Below are 17,442 nucleotides of genomic sequence, written 5' to 3'. Positions count from 1 at the left end.
CAGGCTGTCTGGGGCCATGAATTAACGCTTCAGAGGCAATATCTCAGGAGCGTTGCAGCTGCTGAGCCTTGCATTCTCCCACTCCCACTTCTTCCCCTGGGTTTCAGTTTTCTTACCTGAAAATGTGGTGTAGGACTGTTGTGAGGGGGAATGAGGGCAGGCAGGGGCCTGGGATGGGTACCCAGAACAGAAGCATCTGATTTCTCCATGATGCATTAGTTCCTCCAGGTTGAGTGCCTTGCACACTGTAGGTGTTCCAGAATGTTTGGGGTAGTGGAGCCCAGGGCTGGCTGAATGTGTAGCTGGGTTCTGCCATTACCTGGCAGAGGCAGCCCAGCTCAGAGTCATGGCTATAAGTCAGGGGGCCTGGATTTGAACCCCAGCTCTTCTCCTTCTAGCTGAGTGACCTTTGCAGATCACTCAACCTCTCTGTGCTTCAGTGTCATCTTTAGTAGACACAGGTTGTGACAGGCATGCTATGGACTGAATTGTCTCCTCCTTCCCCATTCATATGTTGAAGCCCTATCCTTAGTGCGCTGGTATTTGGTTGGAGATGGGGCCCTTGGGACATAATTAGGTTTAGATGGGGTCATGAGTGTGGGGGCCTCATAATGAAATTAGTGCCCCAATAAGAAGAGACACCAGAGAGCTCTCCCTTTCTCTCTTTCTCTGCTATATGGGGACACATTGAGAAGGCGGCCATCTACAAACCAGGAAGAGAGCCCTCACCAGAAACTGACCATGTGCCACCCTGATCTCAGTTTTCCAGCCTCCAGAACTGTGAGAAATAAATGTCTGTTTAAGACCCTCAGTCTACGGCAGTTTGTTGTGGCAGCCCAAGCTGACGAAGACAAGGCATTAAAAACAATAATGACTGTACAGCTTGCAGCGCAGTGCTTGGCATGTGGTAAGCACACCTGCTGTTACTGGTAGGTGGCTCCTTCTATGACTGTGATGGTCATTAGTAGTTGTGGGACCTTGGGCGAGTCACTTCACTCTCTGAGCTGTTTTCCTCCTCCGTAGAATGAGACTGAGATGCCGCCCACAAAGGGCTGTGCCAAGGGTGAGATAAGGTAATCTAGGTCGAGGGGCTTGTGGACTGAAATGGCGTGCCTGCAGAAGAGACTGGGTGTTTATGGAATGGAAGTGATGGGTAAGCCCTGCAGGGAAATGTGGACGAAGTGTGTGTGAACAGCGCTGTGCGGATGACAGCAGGTGCAGAGGGCGCTCCTGGCTGGGAAGCTTTCCATGTGGCCTTTTCAAGAAGTTACCGGCAGCAGCATCTGTCTGCCTGTACCCAAGTGGCAACCGCCTCGCAGAGGTCCCTGGGCTTGACCCCAGGGGCTGGTGTTCTGGGCTTACAAGTGTCTCATCACTGAATGAAGCCAGGAGGAGGAGAAGAGGAAGCGGGGCCAGTGCCCACAGGCAGCCGTGTGTGCTCAGATGTGGGAGGGGAGGACAGCCCGCAGACAGCTCATGACCTTGCCTTTCAGTGATGTCGGACCCTAAGTAAGGGAGAACCTTGGGTAACAGAAACCTCACTGGCTCTGGCCAGTGGCGGGCCTTGGGGAGATGAGGAGACCTAGAAGCACGAGTCCAGTTGGCTCCTATCCCTGCTCCGTGACATCAGGACTCGAGAGTCTCCAATGGAAAATCACTGTCTGGAACTCCTTCCGAGTCACCCTCTGGTGCGTGTCTCAAGGGACTGTTGCCTGTTGCCTTTGTCTTCAGAGCTGTGGGCTGAGGTTGTCCTCCCCAGCCCAGACATCTCCCCCAGCTCACACATCCGTACCGGAATGGAGGGAGGGGCATGTTCCGGGAGAGTTTATGGGATTTTCTGGTCGGTCCTTTCATCGTGTCCTGTTTGTTTGCTGTCTGGTCTGGGGTGGTGGGGTGGGGAGCCCTTGGAATGTTGGCCTGAGTAGCACAGAGGCCTCTCTGGGACAGAGGAGGACAGACGTCAGAAAATGGACATGGAGACAGGGAGGTTTTCAAATGGAAAGAGTAAGGGGTTTGGTTGCTAGAATAACTCTGGTCTGGCCCCATCCCATAGGCCTATGTATTTCAGAGAGGTGCATTGACTGTTGTGGTTAGAATCACTGGGTTTGAGCCCAGCTCCACCTCTGATGGGCTCTGTGACCTCAGCAAGTTTCTTAACCTCTCTGTGCCTCCATTCCCTCATCTGTGAAATAATAATAGTAGCACCTACCTCATAGGTTGTTGTTAGGATGAAGTGAGGCGATAACATGGAAAAGCACTTAGAACACAGTGTCCGGCACAGAGTAAGTGCTAAACAAAGTTAGCTGGGCTGTGCAAGAGGTGTGGACGAGGGTAGGTCCTTCCAGCAGAACTGTTTCTCCTTCAGCTCCACTGACACTCAACCCTTTGTACGGCCAAGCCCTCTTCTGGGAATGGGTCCAATCCTCTGAGCCTACCCCAGGAATGCTCACAGCCTGGGCAAGGGAGTTCTCAAGCACAGACAGTGGCTGCCCAGAGGAGGGGCAGTAAAAAAGGCAATACTGGACTGTGTTTTGAAGGATGAATAGGAGTTCCTTAGGCAGAGTGGTGGGGAGCAATTGCATGTGTTAGGCGAGTAGAGTAGGAAGTGAAGGTGGAGAATGGGTTGACAAAGCTGGTGACCTTCTCACAAAGGGTAACCTTGAATGTCAAGCTAAGGAAGCCTGAACTCTGCCCAGTAGACAGGGGGAACAGTTGTAAGGCTTTAGGCGTTGTCTTTCCCCCCAGTTTTCTTACATAACCCACCAGTGCGTCATTCTCAGGTTGTGTGATGTGTGACTGTCTTCCCCATTACCTGGTTAGTGTCCAGAAGGTTTATGCCCTGCTTTCGCCCAGCTCTCTTTCGCAGTCTTGGGGAAAGTAGGGCTCAGGAGTTACTGAGTTCAATTATTAGTTGACCTAATTAACCTGGATCCACCTCCTGTAAAACCCTGGGCACCACGCTAGGCACAGTGCAGGGGCGCACAAAGAAGAGCTGCGTGGCAATACCATGCCGAAGGTGTTCTGTTCCAGCCAGAGATGGTTCTCCCGAGAGGCCATCACTCAAGGTCAGAAGGCTGTCACTCATGAGACAGAGAGTTGTACGAGTGGGAGACAGGTTCCAGCTGGGGAACCTGGCCAGGCTAGTGGGGGAGGTGGGCCTTGGAGCACGGGTGGGAAGGGGACTCCAGGCAGCACCATCAGCGTGGGCAAAGGCCCAGGTATGGGGAAGCAGAGGGCACACGTGAGAAGCAGCAGTGAGTTCTGCTTGACTGGAGGGAAGGGTACTGGAGGGAATGGAGAGAAATGAGGTTGGAGGGCCTGGGGCCAGGCCAGGAGGGGTGGGGAGCAGGGGAGTTTCGTTTGTTCCCAGGCAGCTTTTAGTGGTGCTGTTCTTTGGAGAAGGGGCATAGGGTAAATTTATCAGTCTTTAAGATGGGGGTGGGTCGTGGATCCTGTGTTTGCAGAAAGGTGACTTATTATGAAGCCATTATAAAAATCCTCAGAGATTTCTGCCTTAATGAAGGAAGCAATTTTTCTCCCATAGATTCTTTAAAACTTGGGTTTCAAGCGGGGACTAGCGACACATAATTTATTTCTCCTGGTGCTTGATCTGAGATCCCTTGGGAAAGAACAGGAAAGAATTAGTGAGCTCTATATTACAATTTAATTGCTTGAAGGAAAAATATTATTTTTTATTGTTAGCCATTAGCTGCTTCTAGTTTTATTAAATTCAACGCTCTGCTGCGCACAGCATTAGCCACTTGGAGCTCCCCAGCTCCCCGAGGGGAGGAAAACCCTTAGAATCGTCCCACCTTGTAAAGCAGGGTTACAAGGTGGGATCTGAGCAGCCCCGGGGACACTTGCATTTCAGACATCCTTGTACTTGACAATGGGGTCAGCTCCCACTCTGTCCACCCTCCCCACCCCCCGCCCCAGGAAAGGACCCTGTACCTGGTCAAGCCGGAGTCTCTTCTAAGATGGGTGAAGTTGGCTGCATTGCTTCATCTCCTGTTTTACAGAGGGGGAGTTTTCATTTCTAGGGGTAGTGGCCAGGGCTCAATGAGACACCACAAGTAAACCAAGTAGCCTGGTATTCAGTAGGTGCTTGATAAATGCCAGTTAATGGGTTCCATTACCTTCCTTTGTTCTGGCTCCAGGCTCCAAACTCTTGCCTTCTGGGACCCTGCTCAAAGGACCAGCCCCAGCCCCTCCCTGTGCAACCAGGTGGAGGGGAGAGGCCCCGCTCAGCCTGACCCCTCTCAGCGCTGGGCAGTTCACTCCTTGATGCCGGCTCCATGTCTGCCATATGTTGGCACCGAGAGTCTCGTGACTTAGATAGGCCCCTGCCCTCAGGGAGCTCCCAGAGAGATGGATGAAGGCAGATGAGTGAACTGTGATGGTGAGGAGTGGGCAGGGTGGGCACCTTATCCGCCTGGGGGCCCGGGAAAGGCTTCCTAGGCAGGGGCTGGGGAGAGTTCTGGGGGACTAGGAGGAATGAGCTCACTGGGGAAAACCGCCTTTATTTGCTGGTCCCAGAGCCCTGTGGCCACCTTCTGCTGGCTGGAAGGCCTCAGCTCCCAGCCCTGCAGGGACTCTTCTGGGACCTCCACTGCCTCTAGCACTCCACCCCTTACTTCACTTACAGCTCGTCTTTTGCACACATCTTTCACGAGGACATTGGAGGCTATCACCCCCTTTTACAGGTGGGTGGTCACCTAGCTGGGATCCGGGCTAATGTCCAGCAGAGAGCAGCGGACCCTGCTGCTGCGGACCACGCGGAGAGCTTGTTAAACAGATGTGGGCCTACGGTGGTTGTCCCGTTTTCATCGACTCACCTTCCCTGACTGATTAGGAACCAATTTCCACCTGACTCTGGTCCCTTTCACTGATCAGGGGAGATAGTGAGTCAACCTTTATTGCCAGCCCTGTACCGAGGCTGCCCTCTCCCGCTCCCTGCCCTGATGACTTTGGCCGCCCTCTGCATCAGTGCTGTTGCCTGCACAACATTGCATCCTGATTGAGGGATCCTGTGACCAGGATTTTTGGAGCTATCCTCAGTTTACTATGATTGTAAGAAGTTAGTATCCATTGCTGAACACTTAAGGTGTGTACAGGGCTGTGCTGAGAGCCTTGTGTACCTGTCTACAGTAACTTCCTTTACCTCAAACCCAGGCTTTGAGCCCTGGAGTGATTTGCCCAAGGCCACACAGCCATTAAGAGGTAGGTCCAGGGGCAGCATCTGTCCAGCCTGGGTTTTCTTCCTGGGTGGCTCTCCTGCCTCATGGGTCTCCCCTCAGCATGATCTTAATTAATGGGCTGGCCCCCGTTTGGAGCCCCGAAAATCATGTTAGTGGGGCTCTCTTGGAATAGTAGGACCCAGCCCATGGAGGAGAGAAGGCAGAAAGGGTCCAGCCCATGGTCAGCCAGCTTGCAGAGGGGGAATGTGGAGTCCTAAGCTTGGACCTGAGTCTGTGGGGGGTGTGCAGTGATGGGAAGAGGACGACCATGTTCTGTGCACCTACTGTGTGCTATGTGCATGTCATCTCTTCTCGTCACCCCTTCCCCCAGCACCCAGCTACACTTAACTGTGAAAGTGCCACATGCCTTCCATGCCCATGCTTTCCTCCACACTCCTCTGCCTAGAGTGTCCGCACACCCTTCTTTATTTGACTAACTCCTGTTGATCATTCAAGACTCATTTCAAGGCCAACCCTAGGAGACCTGCCTTGACCCCAAAGGCCCCTGAGCATCCCTTTGCACAGCACTGAACTCCCATGTGTGTGGTGATCACTTGCTCACTGTCCGTCTCTCCCAACAGGCAGCAGATCTTGGGGTCCAGGACTGTGTTGTTATTCCTCTGTGTCCCCGTGCCTCCCACCAGGCCTGGCACGCTCAGGGAAAGCTTTTCCAGTTTGATTAGTAATGATAGTAATGTTGGAACCCTATTGTCTCTTGTCCAAAGCATATCACACCCATTGTCACGTTGAGCCGCACGGAGAGTTCGGTAAGATAGTGGTGATAAGGGAGGAAACGGAGGCTCAGGAAGCTCCCAGCGTGATGGTGGTAGAGCCTGGCCTTCAAGTCCAAGGCTTACTGTATTTGCTGCTCCTACACCGTCTGCTCGATGCCACAGATGGCGCCTGCCTACGGCGCCCACACCCTTGGTGATCTTGAGGCCAGGACTGCTTATAATCAGACGACTTTCCTCCCCATTTAGCTCATGCTGCTGAAGGAATGGAAATTTGGATCAGTGGGCGGGGGTGAGAGGCTGGGTTGTGGGGGCAGCTCTGGGTGTAGATGCTGGGGGACCTGAATGGGGTGAACATATTAGAACCAGACTGAGTGGTTTTGGGCTGTGGTCCTGGGGGCTGCTGAAAACCATCCTGAGTGGCCAAATGCCTGCATCACGTATCTGGGTGTTCAGAAGATTTTGAATGGTGAACAGCAGCAGGGAAAATGGGTCTGACTACTCTGGCCTATTGAAGTTAAGTTGGCCATGGTGGTGGCTCCAGAAACTGACTGCCCCCAGGGAGACCTGGGTTCAAATCCTGCCTGGTCAGTAATGCCACTGACTTGACATGGGGCCATGCAAGTCACTTCCCTTCTCTGTGCCTCAGTTTTCTCATCTGTAAAAGAGGGATGATAATAGTCTCCGAGGGGGTTAGCGAAGATTAAATCATTAAACAGTGCCTGTAACAAAACGAGTACCACGGTTATTTCCATCTCTGTGAAATGGAGTTGGACCCTACCCTGCTTATCTCCCTGGGTTGATGGGAGGTCCAGATGCAGCAGTCTGCACACTACAAAGTGCTGTGCACGTGTCTTCTCTGAGAAAGAGGGGAGGTGGAGGCAGAGAACAGAGCTTGGCTTTTGAGCTTGCTTCCTGAGGAGGATAGGCCCCCAGAGCCAACCCAGGGCTACTGACAAATGGGCCAGTCCAGCCAGCAAAGATCGAGCACCTCCAGCCAGAGCACAGGCGAGTAGGCAGAGGGGTCCAGGAAGAGCTGCGGGGTTTCTGAGGGTGGCCGGGCTGGTCCAGAGAACCAGGCTTGCAGGGGAGAAGTCAGAGAACTCCAGGCCCCCCACCTTCCGCTTTCCTTCTCCCTGTTGGCCAGTGTGTGGTTCCAGCCCAGCGGGGAGAAGGAAAGTCGAAGGTGGTGGTGGTGGTGGTGGTGGTGGTGGTGGTGGTGGAGAGCCTGCAGTTCTTTAACTTTTCAGCCCTATACCTCACCACAACCCTAGGGACAAAAATTGTACCCACTTGGCAGGTTGTGATGAGAGTTACTATAACTTTGTGAGGTAATGTAAGTAATGGAAGTGTTAATATGTGTCAAGTACATAGTAAGTGCTCAATAACTGTTAGATGGTATTTCTGTTGTTATTGTTACATTCCTCACATTATTACTCCATTCTTTTCCCACACCTCCTGAGTACATTGGCTACCATTTGCTGTTTTATGGTTGTTGAATACTTTCGTCCTTTAGGCAGTGGGGAGCCATGGAGGGCTTTTGAGTAAGGGTATGGCATAGAGCCGGGCTCTGGGATGATTAATCTGGCAGTGGCTGTCACCCTCATTAGGAGGTGTGGTTAGCTCAAAAAGGGATTTATTGTTCTATGGGATTTTAAAAAATGACTTTTCAATTATTTCCTTCTTTAGTTGGGGCGGGGGGGCGGAGAGAGGTTGGATGAGAAGGAAAAGAAAGCTTATGTTAAGAAGAAAGGAGGCAGTTGGAGGGGGTAAGGTATTTAAGAGAGAGGAACAGTGGGCTGCAGGCAGACCTGGGGTTGCCAGATAGTGTCCCCGGATCAGGTTGTGGGTATGGACATGCCCTCATCCCTCGCCCCCTTCCATGTGGGACTTGAGAATAATCATGATGCAGGTGATCTCTGTGCCTTCAGAGTGGCCAGCCCCCAGGGTGGGGCTGGTTCGATGGGGAATCTGGTGATGCTGGTGGGTGTGACCCTGGATTGGGGTGGGGGAGAAGTGAGTTTGGGATTGACCGTGAAAGGACGGGCCAGTTAGAGGAGCTGTAAGCTTGGTAAGGTGGGGCTGTGCAGAGATGAGGACCCTTTTTTAGCAAGTCCAGAGCTCAGCCAGGGTATGATTTGATGCTGGCCGAGAGGCTGCAGGGAGTGGCCAGTGGAAAAGCTAGAGGGGAGACTGGGAGGTGGGGGGGCGAGTGGGGTAGAAAGCCGTGTGGGGGTTGCGGGGGGGAAGAGAAGCTGGCAAAGCAGTGAAGGTCAGGGAGATGGCGAGGGGGGGTGTGTGGGTGAGCAGGGCACTCAGCTCCTCCAAATGTGTGCATTTGGGACCCTGGTCCCAAGGGTCTTCCCAGGCTTCATTTTCAGTGATTCTGACTCAAGGAGTCCTGGGTGGAGCCAGAAATCTGCATTTTAAACAAGAGTCCATGCACAGAAGGCAAAGGAGCAGGCTCTGAGCACACGGATTTAGGTCCTGACTCCTGTGGGGATGCAGCTGGTGCAGGGAGAGGGAGAGGACGGGCCCTAGCGGGGGCAGAGGTGAGGGGCCCTGGCCTGGGGGTGGGGGGTGGGAGTGAGTTTTTGGAGAGCTTTGTTTAGAAGCTGGTCATGATTGATGGTAAAATTGAGGGCATATGGGGATCTATGAGCTGGGTGGGGACTGGACAGGTGTGGGTCTCGGGAATCAGACTGGGGAGTCAGAAGTAGGGGGTCCACAGCTAGGGAGACAAAGGACGGCGAGAGAAAGTCTGTTGATAGTGTGGATGGTCAGGGTACAGTGGGTCCTGCCCAGAGAGAGAGGGTGAGGTCAGAGCAGGACCAGTAAGCCTCCCTGAGCGCCTTACTCGGGGTTCCTTGAAACCCTGGAAAATCTCCCCGCTGGTGACTGGTGAGGCCCAGAGCCTGGCTGGGATGAGCATGCTATGCTGTGAGGGGTTAGTGGTCCCAGCAGACCCGGGAGCTAGTATTACAGGTGGGGAGAGATGCCCAGACTCTCCATTCATCCATCCACTGTTTGCTCATCAAATATGAATTAAGGGCCAGGCGCTGAATGGGCAGCTTCGCAGGCTCCCTTCCTTTTTGAGAGGTAGTGTTGCCTGGTGGTTAAGAAAGAACGGGGCCCTGGAGCCTGGGTTTACATCTCCCTGTTCCTTCAGCTGCCTGCTGGGCAGCTTGGCAAAGGTACTTAATCTTTGTGTTTCATCTATGAACAGGGGGAAATAATTCTACCCACCCGAAGGGGTTGTCACTAAATGTCTAAATACAGCAAAGTGGTTAGAATGGCACCTCATTATTCTTCTTGCTCCAGCCACACCCTTGGACAGTCCATGCCAGGCACTGTCACCAGCGATTGTTCATACTGGCGCCTTTCCCTCTGTCGGAATGCCCTTTCCCCGCATCTCTGCCTGTTACGGCCCAACTCAAGCATGCCACCTCTGCCTCTCATTTTCTTAGCGGTGAAAAGGGGGTAATCATCCCTGCCCTGCCTGCCTCACTGGGTGACAAAGGGAAGAAGAGACAGTCCTGGCCCCCTGAGCAGCGGTGTGCAATGCAAGCTCCTCTGCAGTCTTTACTTGTTTCATGGGGTCCATTTTAAGACATAGAGGTGGAGGCTGAGAGGCACTTGCTGTGTTGAGTCCTGCCTGCATCCAGGGTCTCTAGCCAGTTAGTTCAGGCAGAGGACACTTGATGTTTGCTTCCGGTACGAGACTCTGATATGTCTCACATGAGGTTGGCTGAAGCTATCCCAGCTGCGTCTTACATCACAGACCTTCAGAGGTGATCAGCCCCTTCCCCATCATGGTGCTGATGGGGGGCTGGAGCTGGGTGTATGTGTGACGTGACAGACAGCCCATCTCTGCCCGTGGCCCTGGAGATGCTGCAGCGCGGTGCTGAGTGGGTGCTGAGGGGCGAGGCTCACCTGCCTGATGCCTTCATTATAGCACGTGGTTCAGGCTTGCTGGGCCAGCTGCTGTTTGATTCCTGTTTTCTGCTCCTTTTGGCCAGTGCTGGATGCTGGGGACCCAGAGATAAGTCAAGTCCAGGCCTGTCTGGAAGAGCTCACAGCTGAGGGGTCAGGCAGCTGGGTATGAGATAATGACCACATACAGTGACTCAGGGTCAGGACCCACAGGGAGCTTCATTTTCAACAAGGTGTGCTGCCTGCACAGCCAGGAACCTTCCTTCTGCCCTCCCTCTCCTGCCTGTCGGTACCTCCAGGCTGGCTGCCTCTGTGGGACACTCTCTCTGCCCCCTCCCTTTAGGGCAAGGACCAGGCCTGTCACACAAGGCCACCCTCTGCCATGTCTGTCTTGCTGCTTAACTCCAGCCACACTGAACCATGAGCTCTTTCCTCACAGCACTGTGCCTTCGCCTCTGCTATTCCCTCTGCCCAGGTTGCCCTTCTCTATGTTTGTGTTTAAGTATTTTCTACCTGCGTTTCAAAATTCAGCTCAGATGTCACCTCTGTGAAGCCTTTCCTGAGAATGCCTTCCCTCCAATGCGGCCTGTGGCCCCTCTGTGCTCCCAGCACCCCTCTCCTTTCTCTGTGTCTAATTCGCGCTGTTGAGTGAATGATTAAATGAATGGATGGACTGTAACTTTGAGCTGATCTGTTAACCTCCCCCATCTCACAAGGGTGGTATCTATGGAGACAATCAAATGCCCTGAGAGAAAGTGCGCATTATCCACAAAGTGCTATTAAAAGCAAAGGCAGTGCTACCATTTCTAAAATCACCATGATTGTGTTTTAGTGTTCCCCCTCCCCCCCAGTCATAGAGTCAGCCTCTGACCTGGGAGGATGTGGCTGGTGCCAGATCTGCCTTACTCCTGGGTCTTAGAAGACTGCCAGCAGGTGCCCCTCTAGAGTTCTCAAAGTGCTCACCCAATGAATTCTTCACCATTCAGTAAAACATTGTTAAAGTGAGAACATTTACTCATTTAGCAGATTTTTCTTCAGCGCCTACTGTGGTACATGACACTTTATGGGTGCTATGGGCCTGCCCTTGGGGAGCTTATGGTTTAATGGGGAAAGCAGGTGTCAGACAAGGGAGGAAGCACATGTTGTGGACGCTCAGGGAAGGAAGGCCTCATTCCCAGTGAGGGCAAACCAAGGAAGACATCCTGGAGGAGGGGGTATTTGCCCTGGAGATTGAAGAATTGGAAGGGTTTTAGTGGTGGTGATGGGAGGGAGAGCAAAGAGGGCGGTGGTAAAGGCAGGCACAGATGTGTGGAGGAGGGCATGCGCCTGTTCACTTGCTTCAGCAGGGGCTTGCACATCTGCCCAGGAAGGAAAGAGATCCTTCTCTCCTCCAACCCTCCTGCCGTCCCACTTCCCCACCTCTTCCCTCTTCCCCACCTCTTCCGTCGTCCCCACTTTTCTCTTGCTGAGTGCTCAGAGCACATGCTGTAGGGACTAGTCAAAATATAGACTCAGACGGATTTATCCCCTGTGAGCCCATGGTCGCATTCCTGGGCACAGGAGGGGCCCGGCTTGTGGAGATGTTTGCAGAGAAAACAGAGCCTAATGAGAGTCTGATGAGGTGCTCACCATGAACCAGAGGTGGAGCAGGCACCGCCTGCCACACACACGACGCAGGAAACACTGCTTATCAGGCAGTGGGGTCAGTCTGGCCTCCAGCGGGTGGCCCTGGTCCTCAGCCTCAGCAGTGGTCCTGATGCAGGGGGACGATGGGGGGTCCCACACACTTGAGGTTGGCCGGGCCGTGTGGCCACTGGTGGTCTCGTTTACCTTTGCGACTGTTTCCTGGCCTGTGACAGATGGATGCTACTGGCCTCCTGAGCTGGAGTGAGAGGTAGATGCAGGGAGGTGAGCCTGCACCTGGGAACCTTCACATATGGAGCATTATCCCTATCACCCGGTCACGTGGGGCTGCCGTGAGGGCCTGGGGCTGATAATCCCCGTTAACTGGAATTCCCGATATCCAGAATTCCTGCCTTGTTGTCCTCGGTGTAGAGGAGCTGGCCAGGCGGCATAGCAGAGACTCCTGGAATGGGTGGCAGGAGGCAGGTCTTTGGTCCAGTGCTGTCACTTCTCAGCTGGGTGGACCCGTCATTTGTTGAGCAAATCTTACGAATCGAGGAAGAAAATAAACACACTCTCTAGCTGGGTGACCTTTAGGAAAGAAAGGGTAACAGGGATATAATAGTATCTCCCAAGAGGCATCATTATGAGGATTAAACTATACAAGGCCTGACACAAGAACTTAGTGCTTCAGATTTTGGTAAAAGCAGGGTTGGATGGTTTGACCAGGTGGTCAGATTTGCCTCAAAGTCTTGAAATTTCTGGGAATAAAAAAGTAGTAAAAGAATTCCGTGGGAAGCCCTCAGGAGACTTTTACTTTCTTTGCTCCTGCCTGTTACCCCCCACCCAAGAGAGTGTCTGAGAGCCACAGGCAGCATGAAGGGTGTAGAAGGTGTGAGCTAGGACCCACTTCCCTCTCAAGACTGCAGAAGAGGCAAGTGGCCCCCTCCCGAGTCCAGCTTTCCTGACTGGCTCTGGCTCTGGCTCCCACCTCCCACCTCCCACCTCCCACCTCCCTTTGCTCATCTATTGCCATCCTGTAAAGAACTTCTCTTAACTCAAGAAATGCTGGGTTCCAGCCCTGGCTCTGCTTCTCAGAGGCTGTGTGACCTTGGCCAAATCACTTGGCCTCTCTGAGCCTGTACCCTCACAGGAAAAATCCTGGCAATGGAATAGCTCTCCGGAGCTTCCTACACAGTGCTGGGATCCTTTGCATATCAAAGCCAGGAAGCACTCAACACTCTCAGGAAGCTCAGCCAGGTGACAGACACAGTGATCCTGGAGGACATGGTCTGACCTCCCTAGCAGGTGGGCAGCATCCTTTATGATCTGGCCTCAGTAAGCATCCCGCTTCTTTCCTGCTTCTGTTTTGGTCACCCTGAACTTTTTTCATCCTCTGAACATGCTATGTGCTCTTAAGCTTCTGTGCCTTTACATGGTTGCTCTTTTCTTGGCTGGAAAACTCCTGATTATCTCTCAAAACCCTGCTCAGATGTTCCCTGTCTGAATACTTCCAGTCTCCTTTGAGTAGAGTCAGTTACTCTACCAGGTACCAGCATTCTTACCTTGTGCTCTAGTTTATCTTCTCCCCGCTCTGAGCTTCCCAAGGAGAGTGAGAGGGAGACGTCGGCTCCATCTGGGCCTCAGTGCCCAGCTCAGGGTCTGGCACAGGCCCTGCAAGGCTCATTTCCCTATGCTTGAGTTTTCCTCCATTTCCCACCTGTTCTTCTTTTCCACGTTGTGGGGAGAAGAAAGTACTGTGGGTGAGAACAAAGCAGTGTCCTCTGTGGAGAGGCTGAGGAGCTGGTGGAAAGTGGAGTGTGGCTGAGCCAGGGGAGAACTGACCCACTAGTGCTCTGCTTCCAAAATGAGCTGCAAGGGGATTTCCATTTGCTCGTCTGTCTGTCCATCACTTAGAACCCAGCTTCATGTCAAGCATTGCTCTAGTCCAGTGATGGCGAACCTATGACACGCGTGTCAGAGGTGACACGCGAACTCATTTTTTTGGTTGATTTTTCTTTGTTAAATGGCATTTAAATATATAAAATAAATATCAAAAATATAAATCTTTGTTTTACTATGGTTGCAAATATCAAAAAATTTCTATATGTGACACGGCACCAGAGTTAAGTTAGGGTTTTTCAAAATGCTGGCACGCCGAGCTCAAAAGGTTCGCCATCACTGCTCTAGTCCTTAAGTAAACAGTGGCAAGTCAGAGAGAGATCCTGCCCAAAGGGGCATGCAGTCTCGTGGAAGAGATGGAGACAGCAGCGACAGTGGGTGGGGTGACTGGAATGATGGAGGGGAACCCAGGATCTGAGAGTTGAGAGGAACCGGCCCAGCAGCCTGGTGTGAGTGAGTCTGAGCTGGGCATGTGGACGATGGAGAGATGTGAGCTGGATAAACGGTCCGGACAGAGGAAGGGACATGTTTCTGACAGAACCTGTAGGTGAGAGTTGGCGTGTCCGTGGTGGGGTCGGGGGTTACAGGTCAGGCTGGAGGGGTCAGCAAGGAAGCAGTTCCTGTGGCCAGATGGTTGGGGACAGAGGTGGCTCGGATCAGAACTGGCTGTGGTGGTGGCATCAGGGAGAGGAGGGTGGATCCGGGTCTGCTATTTGAGTCTTGGCGACTGACTGGATATGCAAGATGAGGGGGAGGGAGACAGTCACGGACAAGTGGGGAAGTGACAGTGGTTTCAGGAAATAACTCGTTGGAAGAGAGGAGAAAAACACAAAGAACTCAGCAGGGATCTCTGTAACTCAGGGTAATTTTGGCTTTGGAGAGCCAGCCCTGCTAATCAGATTGTAAAAATCAGGTACTGGGTTTTCTGCAGAGAATGAAGCAGATCAAAGCCAGGGTCGATTAGGCTCTGATTAAACATTGCCGAGGAGGGTCAGACTCATTACGCAGGAATGTACACAGGCCGGCAGCCCTGACGGGGGATAATAACAGATCGCACCCGGCAGCGCAGACACTACGGCGCTCTGGGGACGCGGTGCTCTGCGGCAGGGTGGCCACAAGGAATGGTATGTCCGCGGGCTCTGATGGGAACGAAGGTGGCAGGGGGCGTGTGAAGAAGCCTCATCCTTTCTTTGTGGCCTCTGTTTCCTTCTCAGCAGCCCCTGTGGACAGGACTGCTCCCCTGAGCTGGGCGTTGGCTGAAGTCACCGTTTTCCACCTTTGCTCATGTCCTCCTGCTGTGGTAAATGCCTCTCTCACCCTCTTATATCTTCTGTCCCTCTCCAAGACACTGAATGCTCACACCTCCTCCGGGAAGCCTTCCCTGACCCCAGCCTGGGTCAGGTGTCTCCTCTAAGTCCCCACAGACCCCATCACTGGGGTTGTTATGGTCTATTTCCATGTGTGTCCTCTCCCAGCTGTGAGTCCCTGCCTGGTGGTGTGCCTCTCCATGTCCTGTGTGTCCAGCTCAGGTCCAGGCACAGAGCAGATGTCAGGCTGTGCTCACTGATCTGGGCAGAGCCACGTCCCTGAAGCCACACGCCTGGGAATAGCAAAGCTGGGTCGGGCTCTGCTTGCCTGCCCTGGGAGCAACATCAGACTTTGACCGATAGGGGCTTGTGGGTGGGTGGGTACCAGGAGTGTGCTGGCAGGGTAAGCAGTCCCCAGGCATCTCGCTCACCTGCTGCCCAGCTGAGAGAGGCCGTCTGCTCCACCAGGCTGCAGTGCATAAAGGAGATTCATTGGGAGGGAAGATGGGAATGGGTACCAGGCTGAAGAGTGTAGATATGACCTTCTGGGCACTGGGAGCCACTGACGGTTCTTGATTTGGGGCCCTGACTGGAACGGAGCTCAGTTTCTTCTGTGAGAATGGGATCTCTCTGAGCCACCAGCTGCCCGTGCATCTGACCTGGATTAGCGGCTTCGCCTTGCAGTGTAGTGTGAGGCATACATGACCCCAGGGGGCCCAGGCTGCTCCTGACCATGGAAAGGCCACATCAGCCCAGGCGTGAGAGGGAGCAGGGTTGGGCTAGCCTGAAATCCAGCTGAACTTGGTTTACATACCCCACAAACATACACGCACTGTGTGCCAGCTCTGTGCTGAGCCCTGGGATGCTCTGGGGTCCTGGCAGCCTGGCTCCCTCTGGAGATGGGAGGAAGAACTGGACCACTGAGGACTGGGAGGGGAGGGCACCCATGGAGGGAGAATGGATGCCTCCAGGCTTGGCTGGGAACATTTGGGGTTTAGAAGGAAGGAACACAAAAGCCCTTAACCTCCCAGCTGGAATGTGGACACTTCATCCAGCCTACTCCTCTGTCCCTCCTCGAGCCCCATAAATGTCCACTTTGGTGAAAGGATTCAGCGCTGAGTCCCGACAGAATAAGGCTGCTTAGGAAACGGAGCTCCATAAAATTGTCCGCGCTCCAGCAGGCTGGCGGGTTGGGAGAGTCACCTGACCTCGGGCCTGGGAAGGATTGTACAAAGCCCTCATCCTTTTAACCCAGGCCCTCCCAATGCCCGGATCGCTTCTGTAGCATCCCCAGCAAGTGACCACCCCATGTGCGCTTGAGTATCTCTGGGACAGGTGCTCGTTACCTCTCCCCTATCCCCACTTCTGGACATAACACCCATTACCTGACATGCATTTACTGGGCACCTGGGTGGTTCCTTCATTCCATATACCTGTCCTCTGCCAGGCCTTCCAGCAGTGCTGGAAATACCAGCTGCTAAGGCGAACACTGGCTTCTGTCCTTTGTGATCACTGCCAGGCAGGCACGGTGCTGACTCTTTGTATCATTTGATCTTGTTTGATTCACACAGGGACTCAGTTTCTTCGTGGTAGGTGGCATCATCATATTCCCATTTCACAGATAGGGCCCACAGAGGTAGAGCAACTCATCCTGGGTCATGCAGGAAGCAAGAAGCAAAGCTGGGGCTTGAACCCAGGACTCTGACCCACGGTCCTGCTTTTGGTCACTGTGTTCCATGGCTTGCTGAGAGGGGGCCTTTGGCGAGGCGCTCAGGCTCTGGAGACTGCCTGCTTGGGTTTTTAGTCACATCCACGTGGGACTAGGAGTGAAGGAGGGAGAGTGAGGAAGAGGGACCCCAGACTCTGTGTGCCAGGACTGAGCCTCACCTGGTATCCCAGGCTCAGGGAAGGATGCTCTCAGAACTATTCTCGAGGGCAGCTCTGACTCCTTACTTCCAGTCCCTCTGCAAGCCCTGTCACTTTGACCTCCTGGATCTTGCTTGAGTGAGTCCACTTCTCTCCATCTACACTGTCATCACCCCAGTCCAAGCCTGCGCTGATCTCCCTATTTTCCCTCTAGGCTGTCTCCCATCCTCTAGTTAGGGTGACTTTTTTATAACACAGATCTGATCCTGTCACATACCCTTACCCGGCTTAGGACTTTTACTAATTTGTTTCTGTTTTCAGAATAGCACTCCCATTTTACACCTTGGCCTGCAGGGTCCTGTGTGACCTGGCCCATTGACTTTATACCTTGATGGCTGTCCCTTCATTCTCCATACTCCAGTCACACTAGTCTTTCCTTCCCTTTCAAAGCAGTTACCTCTTCCTTGGGGCCTTTGCACAGGCGGTTCCCTTGACCTGGAATGCTCTTCCTTCCTCTGCTCACTTAATATGTACTCATAATTCATTCTCAGTTCAGATGCCTCTTCTGCAGGGAAGTCTTCCTGACTTCTCTCCTATGTTCTCATAGCTCCCTGTACACACCCCTCATGCTGCTAACAGAGTTAATGATGCACTTACGTATTTAGCACCCTCACTAGGTGCTAAGATCAAGGCAGGTACATCTGTTGAACTCACCATTATGTCTGGCACGTAGTAGGCCCACACAAATCCTTATTGAATGAAAGTTCAAAGAAAAGAAAGGCAAGGTACTTAGGGGCTTTGGGAGGAGAGGAAGAGATAAAAGTAGACCTGGCTTGGGTCTGA

At 53.1% G+C, this 17,442-nt stretch overlaps 1 protein-coding gene across 4 annotated transcripts in view; it reads left to right on the top strand.

The window, feature by feature from the left end:
* Window positions 1–17,442, top strand: part of GLIS1 (GLIS family zinc finger 1) — a 236,541-nt gene that overhangs the window by 38,842 nt on the left and 180,257 nt on the right. The window contains exon 1 of one of the 4 annotated variants that reach the window (XM_014549789.1): window positions 14,669–14,726. The exons of the other annotated variants lie outside the window; for them this stretch is intronic. Within the exon in view, the coding sequence (XP_014405275.1) occupies window positions 14,711–14,726 (16 nt within the window). The 5' untranslated portion in view covers window positions 14,669–14,710. Of the gene's footprint in view, window positions 1–14,668; window positions 14,727–17,442 lie in introns of those variants that run through there. 4 annotated transcript variants of the gene reach the window in all.

This window comes from Myotis brandtii, unplaced genomic scaffold (assembly GCF_000412655.1).
Source record: "Myotis brandtii unplaced genomic scaffold, ASM41265v1 scaffold57, whole genome shotgun sequence".
NCBI lineage: Eukaryota > Metazoa > Chordata > Mammalia > Chiroptera > Vespertilionidae > Myotis > Myotis brandtii.
Note: the sequence above shows the minus strand (reverse complement) of the source record. Positions and strands in the feature narration are given on the sequence as shown.